The sequence below is a fragment of the Thunnus albacares genome, chromosome 3, assembly GCF_914725855.1.
Source record: "Thunnus albacares chromosome 3, fThuAlb1.1, whole genome shotgun sequence".
In the NCBI taxonomy this organism is placed as follows: domain Eukaryota; kingdom Metazoa; phylum Chordata; class Actinopteri; order Scombriformes; family Scombridae; genus Thunnus; species Thunnus albacares.
This window is the reverse complement of record NC_058108.1, coordinates 37,834,771-37,858,923: the sequence shown is the minus strand read 5'-3', so window position 1 is coordinate 37,858,923 and position 24,153 is coordinate 37,834,771. Positions and strand designations below refer to the sequence as shown.

At 41.4% G+C, this 24,153-nt stretch overlaps 1 protein-coding gene across 1 annotated transcript in view; it reads left to right on the top strand.

Annotated features, from left to right (window-relative positions):
- The first annotated feature begins 385 nt into the window (after positions 1–385).
- Positions 386–24,153, top strand: part of LOC122975234 (phosphofurin acidic cluster sorting protein 1-like) — a 26,145-nt gene continuing 2,377 nt past the window's right edge. The window contains exons 1-21 of the mRNA XM_044343576.1: positions 386–726; positions 4,801–4,888; positions 5,680–5,769; positions 6,081–6,206; positions 6,698–6,860; positions 8,990–9,081; positions 9,252–9,335; positions 9,601–9,660; positions 10,067–10,218; positions 13,152–13,245; positions 13,641–13,715; positions 13,835–13,923; positions 15,215–15,344; positions 16,222–16,326; positions 16,415–16,515; positions 17,606–17,760; positions 17,851–17,961; positions 20,929–21,031; positions 23,309–23,351; positions 23,777–23,822; positions 23,979–24,072. Coding sequence (XP_044199511.1) covers positions 566–726; positions 4,801–4,888; positions 5,680–5,769; positions 6,081–6,206; positions 6,698–6,860; positions 8,990–9,081; positions 9,252–9,335; positions 9,601–9,660; positions 10,067–10,218; positions 13,152–13,245; positions 13,641–13,715; positions 13,835–13,923; positions 15,215–15,344; positions 16,222–16,326; positions 16,415–16,515; positions 17,606–17,760; positions 17,851–17,961; positions 20,929–21,031; positions 23,309–23,351; positions 23,777–23,822; positions 23,979–24,072 — 2,162 coding nt within the window. The 5' untranslated portion in view covers positions 386–565. The remainder of the gene's footprint in view (positions 727–4,800; positions 4,889–5,679; positions 5,770–6,080; positions 6,207–6,697; positions 6,861–8,989; positions 9,082–9,251; positions 9,336–9,600; positions 9,661–10,066; positions 10,219–13,151; positions 13,246–13,640; positions 13,716–13,834; positions 13,924–15,214; positions 15,345–16,221; positions 16,327–16,414; positions 16,516–17,605; positions 17,761–17,850; positions 17,962–20,928; positions 21,032–23,308; positions 23,352–23,776; positions 23,823–23,978; positions 24,073–24,153) is intronic.

Sequence of the window (24,153 nt, the reverse complement as noted above, 5' to 3'; positions counted from 1 at the left end):
TGAACATTTATTGAAATGAAAGCATGTGAGAAGTTTAGAGGGAAAAATCACTATTTGGTGGAGTTGTTAACAACTCATAGACATGTGAAATGTGACCCCGACTACACACTGCTTTTTGTAAGACGTCAAAAGCCAAAAAGGTTGGAAACCACTGGTTTCATCTTTAACAATATGTTGTATTTTAAAAGCTTGTTATATTATCCATTGTGTCAAATCTTCATCTGAAAAGTAACTAAAGCTGTCAAATAAATGTAGTGGAGTAGAAAGTACAATATTTCCCTCTGAAATGTAGAGAGCAGCATCACATGGAAATACTCAAGTAAAGTACAAGTACCTCAAAATTGTACTCCAGTACAATGCGTGAGTATTTTCTACCACTAGGATTTTTTCTCAGTCTGCTTCTTCATCCACACTTGTTCGCTCCGTCACTGGGTGTTCTTGGATCAGCAAACCTCTCCAGTGTTGCCCCTCATCATCCATCCAGCCGTCCGTGTGTCTGATCGCAGCCCCGCCCCGCTCACGTCCAGCCGGCATCACAGCGACCAGCCGCTCCGGAGAGGCGACGATGGCGGCGGCCGCGGACAGAGGAGGAACCCGGGGGGTGGACACGGCGGCGGCGGGGTCCGGCTTCGGTGCCGCCGGAGAGCCGGACGTCCGCGTCCCGGTACCGATGAACCTGTTTGCGACCTGGGAGATCGACCGGTCTTCTCCGAGTTGCGTCCCCAGGTAAGAGGATTACTGTTCGGAGAGAGCCTGAACATGGCGAGAGAGGGAAGGTGCTGCCCGCCGTGTTCAATGAGCTCCATGATAACAACATTTATATTACATATGCGCGCGCACGCGTGCTTTATGGGGATCAATGTTTCAGACCTGATGAGGACATGTTGGCAGCTCCTTACTTTAGGACAGACCAAAGGGCTGTTTGAGGATTCAGACTTGGTTTGCATTGTGTTAATGGGGGATAAAGGAAGTTCACAATATTTCCAATGTGTTAAACCAGCAGTCAGGTGTCCATATGAACAGTGAAAGAGGTTTTCCTCGCTGTAATCATTCCTCCTGTTCATACTGGATATTAAAAGATCCCTCAAATGTGCTTTCAATGGAAGTGATGGAGGCCAAAATCCACAGTGTGTCCCGACAGTCATTTAAAAGTTGATGTGAAGCTTATATGAGGCTTCAGCAGTCTGAGTTAGTCATATCAAGTGGATATCTCACTTTGTGTTTAGTGGTTATTAGGTAATGTTGGCATGCTAACACACTAAATCAACAAGGTAAACATGGTAAACAGACCTGCTAAATGTCTACATGCATCCTTAAGTTGTGGTTCTGAGCATGTACTGCTCATTTTAGTAGGTAAACATCCAAAATCCTTATTGATGAAGGGCTTCACTGAGGTAAAATGGAAGAAAACTGACATGTTTGGGCTCATGTGATATGTATTTTAAGGCATTCCTGTTTAGAGTCGCAAAATATGGGAGGAGGGAATGTACATTCATACAAATAGAGTTTCTGTCAGACTATGAGAGTCTCAGCAGTTCTAGTGTGATATGAGTGAAGCAGACAGTTATAGTTTATAGTTTTACCAAAACGCACCCACTGATTTTTCATAACTCACTCAATCACTGATCTTTTTGTTGAGTTGTTTGTAAATCAGATAAACTGCTACTCATTTTCTTCTACTTTCTTAGTAAATACCTCACTAAATTAAAAAATTGCAGTGACACAAAAGTCTTCTACCCTGGCAGGCTGAATAAATGTCCCTCTTAGTCTTGTTGTCTCAACATGATCATACTGTGCATTTTAAACCTTTTAATGTACCATTCACACTACAGGACTGAAATATTTAACTTACACAGTTTATATAATTGATTTTTACATGTTTATTTATGTGTTTTGTCACCCTGCCAATCATAATCCACTGAGTCAGCTGCCTGTGAACATGCCCAATTCTGCCAAATATCAGTATCACTAATTTACATTTATATCCTGCTGATATCAGCGTCTGATCCCGGATCAGAAAAAGGTTTTCTCAAAAATCACTCGCTCCGCTTGACATTTTATGTGAGTGTTTGAATTCTGAGTCTGTAAATGTTTGCAGTATATAAATCCCCTTTAGAAAATCCACAATGGAACAAGAAAAGTAAAAATGTCTGTGACATGTACATAACTTTCTGCTAACAATGCAATGCAAACACATTTTATAGGAACATCTCCTCCTGAGGTGTGTAAAATGGTCTGATTTCAGTCTGTTTTAATGCTTAGCTTTTAGAGATCAGACAGTTTCTAATCCATTCAGGATGCATGAGGAGGCTCAGTGTAAATGGGGTCATCCCATAAAGTGACATTTGTTCATCCATATAAAGTAACCGCCCCCGTTGGGTCAGTCCAGTGTTCATCAGTAGCTCCCAGAGCTTCTCTCTGTTTTCTCTCTTCGTGCCCCTGTCGTTGCACACCATGAAACACAAAATGCCTGATTACTGAGATTTCTTTTCTTTTTTTTTTGTCTTAGAAACACAAGATGTTGGTGGTCTGTTGTTGTTTACTCTGTCAGTTGTAGCTGAAAGTCGGGGAGCCTGATTTGAGCAGTTTTCTGGGATTTTATGGGTTTTGTTCAGTTAGTTTTGGAAATCAGTTATTTACACAGAGCAACTCTTTATATTTATGATAAATTTTATTAAACAGAAAGAAGCTTTACTTTAACATCTGTCACATTCTGTTCATTCTTCAGTATTTATTTGTCCTCGCTGTCAATGAAAAGCTCAAATTGCTCAGAAGCTTCTCCTCACTGACCAGTGATCAGACGAGTTTGTACAAAAACAGAGGAACTACATCTCCCAGAATGCTTAGGGAGACTTTGACCTGATTCCACTGACCCTGGATCAGCAGCATCGTAATGGACTTAAGATCAGAGAGACAAGACAACTCATGACATCACTGATTGCATCACATTACAGCAGCCAATCAAATCCAGATAAAAACATAAGAAACGTATATTGAAGATGAATGATACAGTTAATGATGAGTTTTCTCTCTCTTATCCCGCCACCTGTCACCTGTTGCTGGGCAGATTAGCACCAGAGGGACCATGTGGGGTTAATGAACTGGACCAGTCACAGATAATCCTCTTAAATAGTCGTGTTCCCTCAGGAGGCGACAACCTGTCGTTCTTCACAGCAAAGATTACAGCAGAGTGATTCAGTCAGTAGCAATAGTTCAATTATTGATTTGGTGATTATTATTTTTTTTTTAATCATTTTGTTTTAATGTTGTATGTAAATGATATTCAGGCGTAGCCGGTGGTGATTCGTCATGTCTACTGGAGTTCCTCAGGGGTCTATTTTAGGATCATTCAGTTTCTGTATCTGAGCTGAACAAGAAAACAACAAGCTCCACTTGTTCCCTTACGTTACGTTATAGTGAGGTTTTCCTCACTATCAGCAAATCCCATGAAAGTGTTTGTCCGTCTCTCAATACTTTCTTTCTTCCCTACAACGTCTGTGGCTCTCAGATCCAAGCTCATCGGTTCCTACTGAAGACTTTAAAAACAGCCTATAAATATATTGTTTCATGTTTAGAAAAAAGTCACAGTAATTTCTGCTTTTTAAGAAACAAACAGGAGGAGAAAGTGCTTTTTGTTGGGGACTATTTTCGGCGGCGGATGAATCCACATTTGGTGCTCTGGATGAGTGTTTCTGGCAGCAGGATGATGTGTGTGTTCATGGTGATGAAGGAACGTGGTATCCTTAATATCTCATAGGTCCTTCAGGGTGCTACCACTGTACAAAATGAAGGCGACACTAAGCCAAGGTTTTATTGACAGAGTCTAACTGTTTTCCTTTGTCGGGTAACAAATGGAAAGTTTTCCCTGTTGATGGCGCCAGTGAAAAGCCTCATCAGGCTTAACTGAACTCTGTCTGTCTCAGCTCTACTTAGACTCAGCTGTGCTTTAAGCTAAATGTTGAGATGTGGACATGCTGATATTTTGGCATTTGCAGACTTTAGGCATTAACTTTTAACATTGACATTAACATGAACAATTTAGCTTGCTAATGTTAGCTTCTTGACATGTAGTTGAATTTACTTCAAGGGTATCCTGTCTCAAACTGTGTTGGATGAAAAGTTGGACCAGCTGGTGGCACTAGAGGAAAAGTCAGAGGACCAACGTCAGTAGGATTCATCCTCTGGAGATGATATAAATAAAAGTAGTGGAGCGACTGATAGAAATAATAACATCTCCATCCCTGTAGCTGCTAGTGAGGCTACAAAACTGTCATTAAGATATTCTCACAAGTTCAGTTTTTACTTCATAAATCTGAATGAATGTTAATCTTTAATGTAACATATAGTTTACATTACATACATTAGAGTAACATCTGTATCAGTCCATGGTGCAGAAAAACACCTGTGAGATCAGAGTGCAGGTGTTAGCAGTATTAGCAGTATTAGCAGTATTAGCACCTCCTGGCTGGTGTTGACAGGAAGCTGCGCTGTGAAAGATGAGTCCCTGCATGTTCCTCAAAGAATGAGATCCCAGGAGGACCAGGTCAACAGTGGATTCAACATTCAAGTATTGAACTCATCACCTCTCCACCATCAGTGCCCTAATTCCCCCTCAAGGCCCTATGGGTACCTGAGTTTTTTAGAGATTCTCAGACCTTGTTGTCCTGGAGGGTCCGGTCTGGTCAGTTCAGACAGAGATCTGGCACAATGCCCCAGAGATCTGGCACAATGTACGTGTGTGAATACATTAATAAAGGATGTTAATGTGATTCTTTGTCCTGTCTGATGTGTCTTCTCCAGGTTGTGCAGTCTGACTCTGAAGAGATTGATGGTTTTGAGGGAGTTGGACAGAGAGCTGAGCTCCGTTGTCATCGCCGTGAAGATCCAGGTGAAGCACTTTTAATCTGCAAAGTCTGTTCAATAAAGCAGTTGGTGATAATAAATTAGGTTTATATAGCGCCTTTCAAAACACCCAAGGACGCTAAAGAGGACGTATTTATCAAACTGCTGAAAGTCAAATTTTGGACTTCAGTTGGAGATAAAGTAAAAAAAACATTCACTTTTGCTCACATATGTAATAATAAAAGCTATTTATCAAATTTCTTACAACTTAAAAATGCTGTTAAATGTCAGAGAGCTGCGGAGGTGTTCAGGTAGTTCAGAGTAAATCTTTGACACACAGGTGAGCTCACACCTTCCTGAGTGGCACAAAATATCTGTTCAATAGTTGTTGAGATATTTCAGTCTGAACCAAAGTGGAGGTCTGACATTGCCAACAAAATTCAGCTTTATTTAAAAGTTTCTTAAAACTTTTCCTAGTGTTTGTCATTATGGATGTTATGAGATAACGATATGACGAGATACAAGATAATTTCTTGGTCTATAAAACATCAGAAAACATTGATAACGACCATCACAGTTTCCTGCAGCCCAAGGTGATGTCATCACATATCTTAAAACCCAAAGATACTCAATTTACTACAATATTTAGACAAACAAAATCAGCAAATCATCACATTCAAGAACCTGAAACCATCAAATGTTTGGCATTTTAGCGATTAATCAGCTATTTGTTGCAGCTCTGTGTGATAAAATAACTCACCTGGCTGGATAGTTTGCACCTGAACATGAATAATGATCTGATCTGATCTTGTGTCCGTCTTCATGTTCGTCTCTCAGGGGTCTAAACGAACTTTGAGATCCAACGAGTATCTTCTTCCTCCGGACGGCCTGATGGAGACCGACCTGGAGCTCACCTTCTCACTGCAGGTCACATGTTTCAACATTTCTTCAGCACATTACTGCTCCCCAGAGGATCAATCATAATGATTTCAGTGGCAGCATTGCCTTTCTTTTGGTGCTACCCTCAGGACAAAGGTTTCACTTCTAGACATGAAAAATCTAAATCTAATGGACAGATTGTCATTGAATTTACTGAGTATATTCAGGCTCCCCAAAGGATGAACCCTTTTGTTGTCTGAGATGTTTAGTTTAATCACACAGATCACTTATTGAATCGTTTTCTGTCAGATGAGTAAAGATTGTAAAGTTGTGTGAAGTGCGTCCTCTCTGCTCTTTAGTATCCTCACTTCCTGAAGCGAGATGCGAACCTTCTGCATGTGATGCTGCAGAGGAGGAAGAGGTACAAGAACCGAACCATCCTGGGCTACAAAACCCTCGCAGTGGGAGTCATCAACATGGCCGAGGTACGACGACGGGAAGTAGGATGTCAGTCGGTCCAGACCGAAACATCTCAACCATTGTCATGAAACCACTCCGCCTCAGCATCCACCAGTAGTCTCTAGTTAGCTGACGAGGTCAGAGGTCAGAGCGTTGAAGCCAAATAACAACACTGTTGACAACCACGTTGTGATCTGTGAAGCAGTAGAACACACGCTGTAGTTTTCCTCCTGCTAATATTAACTATTCAGGAAACACAGATACCAAACAAAGATGCTTACAGTCTGTAAAACCCTGCAGCTACAAACATTTTATCAGTCTGCTTTAAAAATGTGGTTAAAACAGCTGTGAACAACAGTGAAATGTGTCTGTTGAAGATCAGACTGCTTGAAACATTTAAACTCTAACAGCCTGCAGGGTTGATTAAACGTGAAATGATTGATTTTTTTCTTTAAACAGTGATAATATCACCTCTGTGTGTCTGTGTGTGTGTGTGTGCGCGCGCGTCCTGTCCCAGGTGATGCAGCATCCGACAGACGGAGCCCACATCCTCGGTCTCCATAGCAACCTCAAGGATGCTTCGGTGCGTGCGGCGGAGCTGAGTGTACACTCTCTCTCCAGCCAGCCAATCGAACAGGAGGACACAAGCAGTCACCATGGCAACAAGACCAAGGCCTCCGGTAGGAGAACAGTGAAGCTGACCTTCTGTGTGTCTGGCAGTATGAGCGTCAGGCACAGGTGCTCGTTACATATCGGCTCCTGATTGGTCGGAGAGTGCACATGACATTTCAGAGAGACAAACACACAAACACTGAACTGCACTGAAATTAAATAAGTGACAGATTAAAGTGCTGCTGACGTCCTCTAGAGGCTGCAGAGTTCATCATAGCCACAATATGAACATCTTGACATATCAGTCCAAACAGTCTCACCAGTACTGGAGCTAAAAGCCTAAAGTTGGTCCTGATAGTGGCTCGTAGGACCATGACAAAGTTAAACAAAGAAATGTATTAAGCAAAGTTTGATTAATTGACTACATAACTAAACTGCAAAAGACCATGAAGTGTGGAGGTCAGTGGGGTCAGTAGTGTTGGGTGAGCAGAGGGAAGATGCTGTGAAGAGCAGAAGGACAAAGTAAAACAAATGCTGCCACATAATAAATAAATAATTAATGATAATAATAATAATAATAATAATGATAACAAATGGGTTTCTGCAGGGAAGGAGAGAGAACACTTCAGTGCACGTTCACACAGTGCCAGGTAGTAGACAGGTGTGTCCTCCATTTGAAATATACTAACACGCACTACACTTAATACACACTTCTCTTAATACCGCCTCATATTCAGAGCCAAGCGTAGCCCACAATTCACCACAGTATATGCAGTGATATAGTTGGTTTTAGAACCGACAATAATCAGTAGACATGAAGAGGATGAAGTTTATGACACATTGGAGCTCACCATGAATTATTAATGCCAAAACACCACAGATAGCTATTAACAATTATCTGTTCTTCTTGAAGCACTGATTAACCATCTCTGGACCAAAAGCAAGCAGTGAGTTAATTAAAAGAGCACCACACTAGTGTAAAGGTCACAGAGTAGAGAGAGAGTAACTGCAGGTCTTGAAAAGTCTGAAAAAGCATTGAATTTAGTTTCCACAATAAAGCATTAAAGGTATAATATGTAATTATTCCACATTAAAACGTCTAAAAACAACTAGACCTATGCTAAATATGTTGTTGTTGTGTATTTTCAAACCCAGAGAAATCTGTAATTTAATCAAAGTAACGGACCGTTTCATTTGGTTGCCTGTCGATGGCGTCATACCTCCTCTACCAAAGAGTAAACACACACAAGATGCATACGGCGGCGGTGTGTTTGTCCGCTACAATGGCGTCTACCAAAGAGTAACTTACACACATACAAGATAATACATCGGCGTTGTGGTTGTTCCACACAAACTGTTATAAATGGACTTTTATTCAGTTTTAAGCCACATTTTCATGATAAATTTAGGTGGTTTTTAACTATATCTTTTAGCCGGAAGAAGGATTTTAGTCATTGGACGTCTGGATCTTAAGTTATCAGAGAAATAAACTGGACAAACGTTAGCAGCAGCTCGGCTAACAGCCCCTCCAGGAAGTCCGGTGGTCACCGTACATCGTTAGAGAAACACTGATTTTTTAGGTGAAACAGCTTTATTCAGTGTTTTTACCTGTAATCTCCAGGTCCGTTTGTTCTGGAGAGGAGGAGACCTCTGCGGGTAATTCGGCTCCTGATAAAAACATCCTGAATGATCAACACTGGAGTAATCCTATCCCGGTGAAGCTGGTTATTTAACAACGAAGACAACAACTCTCATGATCCCTTGCTACTTCACACTGTCATCACACTCCGTCTTTTGTTATTGTTTTGATTGAGACGCCTAGTGGCTGAAATTACATATTGTGCGTTTAAACCTTCCTGTGCAAAGGAGTTGAATATCATCTCTTTCCTGCTGTAGACGTTCAACATCTATAAACTACAGTGAGACGTTGCTACAGGAAGCTCATCGCTCACTGCCGACAAGAAGACAGATTAGAGAAAACTTCAATTCATTATTTTTTTTTAAATTGGTAAATCCATCCATCTGCTTTCTGCCTTTGTTCCTATGTGAGTTAAGGTTGCATAATCAGGAATTATTGATATGTGCAGCTGGGAAATGCTGTGAACCCTGTCAGAGGTCACCAAAATGTTTTGGATTCTTCTCTGAGCAGCTTTATTACTTATAAAGTAATAAAGAAACTCTTTGTGTCTGTTGACAGATCGATCTCCTGACATGGAGAACTACTGGGAGGACGACGACGACAGCTTCTCCTCCGAACAGGAAGGAAGTGATGACGCGGTCGCACCTCAGGTGATTGACAGCTCAGGGTGTCTGTTCACACAGCAGCACACATGTGGCTCATCTACACCTCACAGTACAAGTGGAAGTAATATGATTAAAGGACCACTGTCTCTTAAAGGACATCAGAGGATCATCAACGAATAGTAACATCCTCAGTTTGTCCTTTTGTTGTGTCTCAGGACATGTTCGATGATGATGATGATGTCCAGGGAAAAACGAAGAAGTCTCACAGGAAAATGATCCGAACAGCCTCCCTGACTCAGGTGAGGACCAATCAGAGCAGCTGTCAGCCGCTCCTGAATATGTTTTGTAATTACTGATTAATTACTTCCTATTCGTTAGTGGAGCCTCCTCTGAGTTCATACAGCAGAGTTTACTTCAGTGTGTCAGTGACATTTATTATAACAGTAGCATCATAACGAAGATTTCAGGTTCAGTTAAAAGTTCACAGTTGGATCAGATGAAGAAACTGTACAAACTTTATTAACATTGTCTCTATTTGTTCTGTTTTTTCTTTCTGTTGTTCAGCAACCAAACTTCAAACAGAAGTTTGTGGCTCTACTGAAGAGATTCAAAGTCACTGATGAGGTTTGTACTCAACGCCGTCGTCCTCTGGAGGAGCTAAAGGCTGCAGACGCAGTATTTAAACAACAGCATTTTAAAAGAGGAAGGAAATAAAATAGTGAACTGTTTTAAATGTAAATTAAGTTAAAACAGAATAAATTTATATATACTGTATGTACAAGTGTAATATCTGAGATGTTCTGATATAGAAAATAACATCATTGTGTTTAGGGCTGTAACTAATAATTATTTTCATTATTGACCAAGATAGTATATTGATTAAAGTTAGTGACTAATAATCTGTAAATCTTATATCAGTCCTGCTCCTTCATTTTGCCGCCTCATAAAACCTTAAATGTGAAGAAAGCAATATCTTCCTGGTTTAATGAATTGTCATATAAAGTGTCATTAATCAGCTGGTGTGCTGCAGGTTCTGGACTCAGATCCGGTGGGTCAGAGTCAGGAGGCCGAGGAGGACCTGGACCTTCTGTATGACAGTCTGGAGATTTATAATCCCAGTGACAGCGGCCCCGAGCTGGATGACAACGACAGCATCCTCAGCACGCCCAAACCCAAACTCAGGTCAGTCTGAAGCCACAACACAACAGTCATTATACTGCAGGGAATACTGGACTCTGATTGGCTAGAAGGCTGTTACTACGCAACAGCATCTATGGTCTGGCTGGAGTAATGTTTATTCAATAGGTTGACAAATGTACTGTATTTTTTTTTAACAGTATTAAGTGAGACATGACAAATGATAAATAACGTCTTCTGCAGAAGCTTTAAAGGGTCTCAGGTTCAGGATACTGCAGCTGTTGATCAGGATTTTCTGTTTGCTAAAAGAAGACTAAACTAAACTAAAAACAAGACAAAACAAACATATACAAATATGCAAGAATACACAATGATTTCTTAACAAAAACAGATACTAATTTATGTTTAACTTTCATTTTTTGTCACTGGGCTCTGATTGACTCAACATTGTGAAGCAGGTGGTGGAAGTTTGGTGACGTGGTGACTATTTGTGGAACTGGTTTGATGCTATAATCCACTGCAAGACACAAGTCGACAGTTTGGAGTCGGTATTCCTGACTTCCAATATAAATGCCTCCCAGTGCATCTGCTCAGGAAAACATGAATGCCTGCAGCAAACAGATGTTTGGAGGGTCATGAACATGCAGGTTTCATTCCAGCCCAACAGTACAGCAGTTGACAGTAATTGATTAAAATTGATGAAAAGCTCATCCTGCTACTGTTCACTGTGTGGTCCGCCATATTGCTGTGATGTCAGGTGCGTTTCTGTCGATGAACTCAGGCTAGATGGATCTTGCCTGAGTTACCGATTTGGAATTCTACTTTTAATGACCGTTCCGTTGCATGTTGCGTTTTTTTCCAGGTTCCGAGTATAATGGTGTTACGACCCACTAAAAAAACAGCTCGCCCACAGAAGGCCCAACATAATTAAGAGTCAGGATTTCACAATGATTAGGCAAATTTATTAACAAAAAAACAACAATCAAACAACAAAAGCTGGTGAACCGGCCAAAAAGAACAAAAAGTAGAGGAGACACCCAGACCAGACCTAAATCCACATAACAACTAAGCCAAACAGAAATTAAAGCTGCAAGCAGCGTTGGTCGGGACCTCGCACTCTGGCCCGTCAGGATCAGATCATTTTGCTTTTTAAAAATGAGGGATATTTCTTATAAGTGTGGTGTGCTTTTATTTTGAAAGTGTGATTGACATGTGTACTGTCAGGTGTGTAGAGACAATAAGTAACTGCAGCTGGACACAGAAAAATACTCATATATTTGAATGGGGAGTGTGAGCGAACCCACACCCTTTTGAACATTTACTGCTTCCACATATATGTAGATACAAACTTCATTTGAACTTTAAATGAGTCACGAGACTTTGACCTACAAATCTTGAATTTACATGTTTTTTCTATCTTTTATTGTTTTTGAGATATTAGAGTGTGAGTTTTAAAGTCTTTTCTTGCTCCTCCTGTGATTTTATAATGAGTGTGTATTGCGGAATGTTTCACAGCACTGAGGGAGTGACATCACCAGGAGCAGTTGGAGAGGAGGATTTTAGAGTACGCTTCTTGTGAAATGTCCTCATAAATCCCATGACTTTGGCCAAAGTCATGGGATTCCATTGATACAGGTGTGAAAGTGGTCAGACTTATAGTTTAGACGTCAGAAGCTTCTGTTTGACACAAAGTTCATGCCCATAGATTGCCTCCCCATTGGTTTACATTGTAAGGGTGATGTGGCACTGCAACTTTCAGGGCTTATAAAACCCAAACCATTCGAGTTATTACAAAGTTTTTAACAACTTTTTTTCATAAGTCATGTATTAAAGTTTGAAGCCGATACCATTAACACCTTCGGAGGAGATAGTGTTTGTTCGGGGTCCAAAATCGGAGCAAAGTCTTACTTTGAAAGTCTGATTGTGGACTTCCAGTTGGATTTAGGTCAGGGTTAATAATAATTGAGTTTTGGTTTGATCTCTCTACAACATTCCTACGGGCCGTGGCGGCCATTTTAGTTACATAGGTGGCACTAGAGAGCACATTTTGGCACTTTAGGGGTTAATTTTTACATTTTATCAAATTTTTCACCAGACCTGATGTGTGTGCCAAATTTGGTGAGTTTTTGAGCATGTTTAGGGGGTCAAATTTAGGGTTTAAGTGGCATAATAATAAAGAAACAAACAAACAAACAAACAAACACACGAAAAACAACAGGGTCCTCGCCCTTAGGTTAGGACTACTGTTTTACAGTAGTCCTCTGCCTTTTGGGCTCGGTCCCTACCAGACTCACCAACCCAAACCAAGGAATAACAAATGCAAAGCTAAAACATAACAGAACAAACACAAGAACAAAACTGCCGCTGCTCAGGCTGGAAAATGGAAAAGAGAGAGAGCAAGCCACATTCCTTCCCTCTTTATAGGCCCTCCCCTCAATTATCCTCTCAGGGCCACCTAGGAGAGAGCACAAACAAATGGTATGTAACAAATGGATTGCAGCACAACAGCTCATAAGAATGAACGTGGGCTATCAAACGAACTAACGAGTTATCCAGTTCTCCTTAACACATCCATCCACGGGTCAGTGATGCAAATTTGCTGTCAGAGTTCACCAAAGTTGAAGAAATGAACTGATTTGAGTCCAGAATTTCCCAAATGTCGCTGTCATAATGCCATGTTCACATCATATTTTACAACTGTGAAATGTCTTGTTTTGTCCACAACACAAAGATATTCAGTTTACTGTCATACAGACTAAAGAAACTCAGCTGTAAATGTCTGCAGGTACAGTAAGAACTGTAGGTTGTGTTTTAATAACTGCACAGGTCTGAATGGATGAACCCATTAAATAAAGCTGATCACAGTTTCAGCTCACTGACAGCAGGAAGCTGACTATGGATCAGTGTTAGCCTGTTTCCCTGCAGACCTGCGGTGGTTGTTGTTGTGTGTAATCAGATGTGTTGATATCTGACCACAGGCCATTCTTCGAGGGAATCTCTCATTCCAGCTCTCAGACTGAGATCGGGAGTCTTAACAGTCAGAGGAGCCAACAGAAAGAGCAAACTGCAGCTGTGAGTACACTCAGACAGTAACAGATTCATCATATTCACAGTAATGAGGTGATGTTTTAGAGAGGACTGTGGTGCTTTCAGGAGATATTTACATGAAATTACATTTCTCTGTTGATGATGAGCTGTGTTTACTAAAATTCAGTGTTTAGGAGCAGAAAAAGACTTTTAACACCTTGAACATCTGAAATCTCATCATCATCAGCTCGTCTTGGTGTATTTATTAGTCATTACTGTGGACTTCAGAAAGCAGAGCTTGTATTTCACCCTCATTGGACAGTATGTGAGTCCACCTCAGTAGATCAGACACAGTGTTTGCAGAAAATGCAGAAAACAACTGTTGGATGGATGATTACAACTCCGAGTGTGTAACTGCTGTCTGTTGTTGTGAACCACAGACTGAGCTGCTGTCTCCGGAGTCTCAGGGGCCTCGACTCCCTGACGAGTGGAGAGGCGAGGAGGCCGGTGTCGGGGTGAGTGTCCACCTCAACCAACATGGATGTTTGTTTCAGGATGTCACTCGCTTATAAAGACAGTACACACACATACACACACACACTGCTGCATCTTTATTTTCTTCTCCTCTCCACAGGAATTTGAGGAGGATGTTGCCATGGGAACAGATGCAGGCCCAGCCGCCAAACTCTGTAAAACTGAGTCCCAGACGCACATGTCACCGAGGTACTTTTACCTGTCTGTCTGCTCTCTCTGCAGTAAGACAGAGGCTACGTCTCAACTCTCTTAAATTGCATCCACATTTCCCTCACTTGCGTCTTAGTCCCTGCCACCGAGGATGCAGGAGAGATGCAAGGAAACCACGCGAGGAGAGAGGAAACGAGGAAATATGTTTTTAGAGAAATGAGACGTCCTTTCCTCTGAAGCATCATGTGAAGTGACGTCTGTTTCTGATGACGGCGGCAGCTGTTTCATCTCTGCAGCCTGTTACCTGTTTAACAAGCACCTGCATATGAATAAAAACCTGCATTCTTCATTTATACTGTGTCCTGCTCAGAGGCACAGGAGCCATTTCTACTGGCAGAATACGTTCATATTATTTATTCATTATTTATGTCTGTATTTATTGATATTCTGATTGTGAATGCATTGTTTAATAACCCATAATAATATCTGAGTGTCTCTTGAAGAGTGGAAATTATTTATTGGGCTAAACGTTTCAGGGAAAATGGAAATTATATAACTCATATCAAACCTGACGCTCAGGAATTTTCAGCCTCACATGTGACTGAATGGAAATGATGATAAATTATATAAAACATAAATGTGTTTAAAGTGTTTCTAGCCGACAGACAGACTCTCCCTGACTTTAACTGTAACCATAATAACAGTTAACAGGAGAAATAACTATATTCTAAAACAGATAAAATATAAAACATTGGAGTGATAAACTTGAGTTTAATCTGTAATCTGTCTCCACTCAGTGATGTTGTGATGTATCAGTTCAGTCTGACCAGCTGCAGCGTCCAATCATTAACTGATATCCAGTAAGGGGGCGTCGGCCAGTAAAAGACTTCTGTGACGCTGCTCTCATGTGTCCTCGCTCCTCAGAGCAGAAATAAGAGCCCTGAGACAGCCTTCAAAATGTCGGACCAGAACGACTTCTGCTTCGAGTGAAGATCAAGGAGCGAGGACAAATCAAATAAAAGACTTGAGATGTACTGTCTGTCTGCTCTTTCTGCAGTAAAACAGGAAGTCAGCTGTCTGTCTGCTCTCTCTGCAGTAAAACAGGAAGTCAGCTGTGTGTCTGCTCTTTCTGCAGTAAAACAGGAAGTCAGCTGTCTGTCTGCTCTTTCTGCAGTAAAACAGGAAGTCAGCTGTCTGTCTGCTCTTTCTGCAGTAAAACAGGAAGTCAGCTGTCTGTCTGCTCTTTCTGCAGTAAAACAGGAAGTCAGCTGTCTGTCTGCTCTCTCTGCAGTAAAACAGGAAGACAGCTGTCTGTCTGCTCTCTCTGCAGTAAAACAGGAAGTCAGCTGTCTCGCCATCCTTGGAGCGTCTCCATGAAGGACAGACAGAACTCCAGAGGGACAGACAGGACCAGCAGTGTGGACAGTGAGACGTCGTCTGACTTCAGGACGCCTCCACAGGTCAGAATGTTTCACCGCCAGATGTCACTGCTGTTGGTTGAAACGTAAGCACAGTGGCTCAGTGGTTAGCGCTGCTGCCTTGCAGCAAGAAGCTCGTGGGTTCGACCCCCGGCCGTCCCAGTTCCTCTCTGAGAGGAGTTGGCATGTTCTCCCTGTGTTTGTGTGGGTTTCTGCTTCCACCATCAAAGACATGTATGTCAGGGTTAATACTCCTGTCAGAGTCCCTGACCAAGGCTCTGGTAAAAAGAACTGGAGTTGGTCTGAATACCTGCTGAGAGGTTGTTGTGTTTCTCTGGTCTCTGTTAATGTCTGTATGAGGACATTTAGAACATTTTGTAATAATGTGAAAACAATTAGGGAAAGTGAATGAATGTAGAACCTTTTTAATAGCTGGTACATTTTGAAAAGTTTAAACATTTTTGGAATGTGAGAACATTTTGGGAAAGTTTTAGAAAGAGAAAACAAAGGACAGGTTAGTAAGCAAGGAGGATCTAAAAATTAATGCCACAAATAGTTGTTATTGATCAGTCAACTTGATCCAAAGTTGAGTAAACAGCAGAAAGTAAATCAATATTTGCTGTGAGCAGCTTTGCCTTTAAAACAGCAGCAGTTCTCCTCAGTGTTTCACAGTTCTTCTTCAGCTGCTTCTGTCTCTTCATGTTAATCCCAGACTGAGTCCATGAGATCAGAGACTGAAGATGCTTCTTCTTCTTCGTTTAGACTTGGTCTTACAGTTCAGGTCCAGGCTCAGGTTCAGGTCCAGGTCCAGGCTCAGGTCCAGGTCCAGGTCCAGGTCCAGGTCCAGGTCCAGGTCCAGGGACAGGTCCAGGGACAGGTTCAGACTTGGTGATGATGTGTGTTTGTGGTTTTTTTCCAGGTTGCCAGGAAGTCAGTTTTGGATCAGCTGAACCACATCCTGTTCTCTGATGATCAGATTCCTGAATCCATCATCCTGATCAGTACCACAGACTGGCAGGGACAGGTCCGTCTGTCTGACGTTCATTCTTACTCACTATTATGATTTTAAAAAAACAATAACTGGAACCAGTATCTCCTCTCTCTCTCTTCAGTATCTGTCGGAGCTTCTTTTCGATCAGCCAATCGTCTGCACCGTCTCAGCAGCTGATGTTCAGGCCGCCTTCAGCGCCATCATCAGCCGCATCCAGAGATTGTAAGAAACATCAGCTTTTATTCATCAATATGTAATCAATGACCTCATCTTATGTTCAAAAGAAGATAGTGTTGGTGAAAACCTCACCTCAGGTTCACACTGACACAGACCACCCAGTGCTCTGTAGACCCGCAGCAAAACCTTAAAGGACATGTGTCTTAAACCAACAGTCAGTCATCAAAAAACCTGTTTTTCTTGCTGTAATCATTCCTCCTGTTCATACTGACCATTAGAAGATCCCTTCATAATGACCTTACAATGGAAGTGATGGGGGACAAAATCCACAGTCCTCCTTCTGTGCAAAAAATATATTTAAAGTTTATCTGAAGCTAATATGAAGCTTCAGCGTCCAAAGTCAAATCAAGTAGATATCTTTCAACGTTACAGTCTTTTAGTGCCAAAGTTCCTCTTTTTGTAACTATACTTCCACCACAGCTCAACAGGGAAACACTGTCCGAGGAAACACAAAGAGGGAATTTGATGCTAAAAAGACTGTAAATGTGTCAGATATCCACTTGATATGACTAACTCAGACTGCTGAAGCTGAATAGAAGCTTCACACAGACTTTTAAATGACTGTGTGGACACACTGTGGATTTTGGCCTCCATCACTTCCATTGAAAGCACATTTGAAGGATCTTTTAATATCCAGTATGAACAGGAGGAATGATTACAGACACCTGACTGCTGGTTTAACACACTGGGAACACTGGAAACACTGGGAACTGGTCTTTTAAAGTCAGTCCTGTAATGAACAGGAGCCAGTGGAGCTGTTTGAGTACTGGGGTGACATGATTACATTTTTTGGATACTTTGGAGACAAAAGCACGAACAAGTGTTTGATTCTGACTGAGACAGAAAGCCACTTTGGTGATGTTGCTGATGTGTGAATATATTAATATTAATGTCTATATATTCCTCATGGTTCTCTATCAAACTGACTCTTGGTTGTGGTTGTCTTAGGAATCCGTACATGAACTCAAAAGGGGAACAGAAAAGGAAGGAAAAAAGAAGAGGGGGTTAAAAGAGAGAATAAACGAAGGTGTCGGTAGTGAAAGGAAGGATGACTCTGCTGTGGTTTGTTTTGCAGCTGTAACTGTAACTCTCAGACGCCGCCCACTGTGAAGGTGGCGGTGGGCGGAGACCAGAGCTACCTGAGCACTGTCCTCTGCTGCTTTGTAGAGCAGCTGGCCAGCAAGACGCCTGATTGGCTGAACTACGTCCGCTTTCTGATCCTCCCTGTTGGTACGCATGACTCAGCACAGACAAGCTATCTTTTGTCTTTTCTGCTTGTCATGAACCTTCTCATGATGCTCCGTGTGTTTATGACCTCAGGACACCACCCGCTGGCAAAGTTCATGTCATCCCTGGACAGTAAGTTCAGCAGCCTGTTCATGGACACCGGCTGGAGGGAGCTGTTTGGACGTCTTGAGCCGCCTCCTCTCGGTAACGGTACCTTTATTTATCTAAGGGAGAACGAGACACAGACAGTGTGACCCCTGACCTCCACCTCGACCAAATCCTCTCAAATTTAAGTGAGCAGATAAATATAAAATTTACCTTAAGTTACACATAGTAAGTTTTTCTCTGGTCTCGTCTCCAGACACCAGTGAAAAAACACAAGATATCAACCGATCAGAGTCTCGTTTCCCCAGAACAAACAATCTTAGAAGTTAAGAGAGTTTCTATGAATGATCTTAATGCTTCTGCACATGTTTCCCAAAGCAGCACGTTCACACCGTTAAGTATATTTGTATATTTAACTGTCTTAACATATAGAAAGTAAAGCAGCTGCAGCTGGAGGCAAACGTTACTCTGAGTCTCTAAGATTCATGAATATGCATCATTCTGACATCATTTCTGTGTCAGTCGACCAGAGGGCTGCGCTACGAAGCGAGATTAGTGGGTTAGCGAGGTATGTTGAGCCTAAAGCCAGGGTTTTCAATGTCACGAATGTGGTTCTCTTTTAACCTGGGTAGATCACCATGGTAACTGATGCTGCAAACCTAACCTGGTCTGGAGCAGGTTATGTTCCAAATTTCGGCTTAAATCGGCAATAAAAACTGCCGCCATTTCACCAACTACCTGATCTTTTAATTAACGAATTTACATGATCAGCAATTTTCTGCCAGCATTCCTCTCTTGCCTTATGTGCAGAAACAGTGTTGCTTTTTGCTGTGATAATGTATTTATATTCTTCATTGCTCTCCGTTATAATGACCTGTCCCTCCTGACTGAAGTAGGCGACACGCGATCAGTCTATTTTGCGCGGAAAAAGAGTCAAATGACGCCAAACGCCCCCCTTCATGGGGACGCGCACAGAGCCTGAAGCAGAAAGCCTGGGTTAACAGAGAAAGTTCATAACCACCGTCGTGAAACCACTTATCTCTGATCATGAGTTTAGAGTTTGTCGAGCCAGCTCACATAAAGAAAGCCTGGATATGTCGAACTTACTTCGAAAACAACATACACACCATAAATAAAAAAGAAACCTGAAAATATCCCATCAGGAAAGTTTCAGCCAGAGTTAGTTTTATTTTATTCTTTTCTAATTTACACATTATCACTCATTTCATGTCTGATGTGAGATGTTAAACATTGTTAAAGTTCCAAAACGTGAGGTGAACGTATGTAGAAATGTTGCCTGCAAGTCAAAAGTCAGGGCTTCTACTTAATGTGAACGCTTCATTTGCAACGTTTTTTTACTTTCCCGACGAAATGACATCATCTCATCAAATGTCCATAGACGTGTGTCTGTTCTGTAATCTGATGCTGAGATTGTTGGTGCTGCATTAAGGGCCAGTGTAAGATAAATACGTTTTTAACTGTAAATCATGTCCTAGTAGAGCCCCAGAATATAAATATATATTGTATTGTATAATATGTTGTTTTTCGTGTGTTTGTTTGTTTGTTTCTTTCTTTCTTTATTATTACGGGACTTAAACTCTAAATTTGACCCCCTAAACATGCTCAAAAACTCACTAAATTTGGCATGCACATCAGGTCTGGTGAGAAATATGATAAAATGTAAAAATTAACCCCTAAAGTGCCAAAATGTGCTCTCTAGCGCCACCTATGTAACAAAATGGCCGCCATGTTTTCCGCCCGTAAGAATGTCGTAGAGAGATCAAACCAAAACTCAATTATTCGTCTCATCAAGACCTACAAATCATACACTGACACCCCTGACCTTAATACAACAGGAAGTCTGCAATTAGCCTTTCAAAATAAGACTTTGCCCCAATTTTGGACCCCGAACAAACACTATCTCCTCCAAGGGTGTTAATGGTATCGGCTTCAAACTTTAATACATGACTTATGACACTATGCTGAAAAAAAGTTGTTAAAAACTTTTTAATAACTCGAATGGTTTGGATTTTATAAGCCCTGAAAGTTGCAGTGCCACATCACCCTTACAATGTAAACCAATGGGGAGGCAATCTATGGGCATGAACTTTGTGTCAAACAGAGGCTTCTGACGTCTAAACTATAAGTCTGACCACTTTCAAACCTGTATCAATGGATTTGCAACAAAATTTCCTACGAAAAAATGATTTTCACTAGATTTGGCCAAAGTCATGGGATTTATGAGGATATTTCACAAGAAGCGTACTCTAAAATCCTCCTCTCCAACTGCTCCTGGTGATGTCACTCCCTCAGTGCTGTGAAACATTCCGCAATACACACTCATTATAAAATCACAGGAGGAGCAAGAAAAGACTTTAAAACTCACACTCTAATATCTCAAAAACAGTAAAAGATAGAAAAAACATGTAAATTCAAGATTTGTAGGTCAAAGTCTCGTGACTCATTTAAAGTTCAAATGAAGTTTGTATCTAAAACTATGTGGAAGCAGTAAATGTTCAAAAAGGTGTGGGTTCGCTCACACTCTCCATTCAAATCACACTTTGACCAGGTCATGTGGGTTAAAAGTCTTTTTCCTTTTCTAAAAATAGACTTGATGAAAATTAGGAAAATAATTTGTTTTACACACAAACTCATCAAGAGTTTTCAATTTACTAATTGAAATTCAAGTGAATGGGCCCAAAACTTTCATGATTTTGATGACACAGGTGTGAGCAAGACAGACACGTCTCACCCTGCAGAAAATTCTCATCCTGTCAATCAAACTTTCAAAATAAAAGCACACCACACTTGTAATAAATATCCCTCATTTTTAAAAAGCAAAATGATCTGATCCCGACGGGCCAGAGTGCGAGGTCCCGACCAACGCTGCTTACAGCTTTAATTTTCGGTAACTTTGTCTTTATACCGTGTGTGTATGTGTCTGTAGTTTTCACGGTGGATTTGGAGAGAAAGCTACAAATAAACCAGTTGCAAGAAAGCCACTTGTGTTTGTCTGTGCTTGGAGGGAATTACATATATGATATTCTCATGTGTTTCTGTTGGCAGATCCTGTTGGTGTTGCCAGTCGAGTGTCTCAGTATCTGGCTGGAGCTGCAGTTTCTCACCTGTGTCCGATCTCAGAGGCCATGCTCACCTGCAAACACAAGAGGTAGTTTTGTTTTAAAGGATCATTCTGGCGATTTTCTATATTTTTCCTTCTTTGTGATATTGTGATATGTAGCACAACAAGCTAATAAAAATGCTTTCTGGCACATGCTCAGTAGCGTCTGCCTTACACAGAACTACTCTCTGGAGACTGAAAACATGATGCTGTTATTAGTCTTTGGAGCCGTTTCTAAACAAACTAACGTGACCAAACTCTTCATGATGAAGGAACATGTGACCCAGTGCAGCGATGTTACTCACTGATGTGTTTTTAATAAGATATATCAGGCTTTGATACACACACAATACTTGTTAGTAGATCAGTTCATTGTTGGTTTGGATCCAAACATGAAGACAAATATAGAAAATCACCAGAATGATCCTTTGAACTTCAGAATACTGACGTTACTTCATCAGATTTTTAGTGCACAATAATAACGAGATAAATGAAAACAAATATATTTATATGATTTTAAAAGAACGATGGAGGGTGTAGAGTTGATGTTTGTTCTCCAGAAGTCAAAATATAAAAATCCACCGAAGGAAACGGCACATTTTTACTGTGTTCATGAAACTTTTCTCTGCTGTCTTTTCTTTTACTTGCATTCAAGGAAGCGAAGTGTGCATTTTGATTTGTACTAAAGGTATCTCTCACCTGACTCTGCTGCCATCTCTTCCTTTGACCTTTAACCTTTAACCTCCTTTGACCTGCATGTGCAGCCGTTCCTCTCGTCCTGCCTGCTGTTTGTCTTGAACTACTAACCTGATTCACACCTGCGCTGAAGGTTTATCTGTTTATTGAAGGGATACTCACCTGTCTGTACTCTCACCTGTCTGTACTCTCACCTGTCTGTACTCTCACCTGTTGTAACTCTCACCTGTCTGTACTCTCACCTGTTGTAACTCTCACCTGTCTGTACTCTCACCTGTCTGTACTCTCACCCGTCTGTACTCTCATCTGTCTGTACTCTCACCCGTCTGTACTCTCATCTGTCTGTACTCTCACCTGTCTGTACTCTCACCTGTCTGTACTCTCACCCGTCTGTACTCTCATCTGTCTGTACTCTCACCTGTCTGTACTCTCACCTGTTGTAACTCTCACCTGTTTTTAACTCTCACCTGTCTGTACTCTCACCTGTCTGTACTCTCACCTGTTGTAACTCTCACCTGTCTGTACTCTCACCTGTCTGTACTCTCACCTGTTGTAACTCTCACCTGTCTGTACTCTCACCTGTCTGTACTCTCACCTGTCTGTACTCTCACCTGTCTGTACTCTCACCTGTCTGTACTCTCACCCGTCTGTACTCTCATCTGTCTGTACTCTCACCTGTTGTAACTCTCTCCTGTCTGTACTCTCACCTGTTTTTAACTCTCTCCTGTCTGTACTCTCACCTGTCTGTACTCTCACCTGTTGTAACTCTCACCTGTCTGTACTCTCACCTGTTTTTAACTCTCTCCTGTCTGTACTCTCACCTGTCTGTACTCTCACCTGTTTTTAACTCTCTCCTGTCTGTACTCTCACCTGTCTGTACTCTCACCTGTTTTTAACTCTCACCTGTCTGTACTCTCACCTGTTGTAACTCTCACCTGTTTTTAACTCTCACCTGTCTGTACTCTCACTTGTTTTAACTCTCACCTGTCTGTACTCTCACTTGTTTTAACTCTCACCTGTCTGTACTCTCACCTGTTTTAACTCTCACCTGTCTGTACTCTCACCTGTCTGTACTCTCACCCGTCTGTATGATTGTCTGTTTTCGGTGTTTCTGATGAGACATTTTGAAGCCTGGATTTTGGATTTTCTGGTTTTTTTTTACGAGAAACAGAAACTCTGAGTCTGATGAGACCTGCGAGTAGCAACCAGAAGGACTGAATGTGATAGGCTGAGACACCTGTCAATCATGTAAATACAATTTGTCTAAAGAGTTGTGAGGTGTGAGGAGCCACTGAGTGTTTTTCCTCACTCTCTATTCCCATTTCAAATATTTTTTTAATTGATCTCCTTGATGTTACTGAACACAGAAACTCAGGACTCTCCTGATAATGTTTTTGTTTCTGAGAAATCACGTTTTGGCTTGTTATGTAAAAACCAGTTGGTTGGTTTTCCTGTTCACTTTAATACAGTGAGAGTTTTATTACAGCAGCATCTAGTGGACGTTAGAGGAACTGCAGCCTCTTAAAGAGAAAATCTTTTACATCTACATTTACTGAAGTTTTAATTTGTGATATTTTCATGTTTGTTTTGCTGCTTATTGTTTGATTCTGGACTCTTCTTATTCTTCAGCCCTGACGATGACTCCTGTCAGAAGTTTGTTCCTTTTATTGGGGTAAGAAATACTGCAAACTACTACCGTTACTACATGTATTTATTTACTCTAAAACTACTACTACTACAGTACTACTGCTATCTAAACACTGTTTCTGCTATATCAATTATTTGTCAGTCCCTCCAGGAAAATCCAATTTTGCCATTGCTACAATTAATGCAAATTCAAGAAATCGCCGTAATATTTGTGAGAGCTACAGTTGTCTGAAATAGAGTACAAAGTTGCAGATGATGTCACAGCCTGTCCTGCAGTGTGATTGGCTGAGTTTCCGGTGTTGTTGATGCGCTGATCTCGTTCTCAAATCTTTCCCAAAACAAGATCATTCACAATTTCCTCAGAGTCGGCCATGTTTGCACACAATGTAAACAAACCCAGCAGAGTGTGGCGTGATCAAACTGAAGCTGTGTGTTTGTGTCTGTTCTCAGCTGGTGAAGGTCGGCATTGTGGAGCAGAACTTCCTGTCCACCTCAGGTAGACCCCGCCCCCCCAAAATGCCCTCTGACCTTTGGATCCATCTCGTTCTTTATCTTTGTTAGATTGTTGGTTAAATAGAAACAGAACTTGAAGACACATGACGGCAGAGTCAGGTGATCCAGTCTTTCATCATACCTACATCTCTCTCCACAGTTGACTCTGATGACATCATCCTGGGATCTCCTCCCGCCCAATCAGGAGCACCGATCAGCATCACCTCCACGCCTCCTCCCTCCCCCTCCACCAGGTACTTCCTGTTTTCAGCAGGACAGGTTTTGACAAAATGGAAGCTTTTACTCCCTGAGTCATAACCACTCCTCTTCTGTGT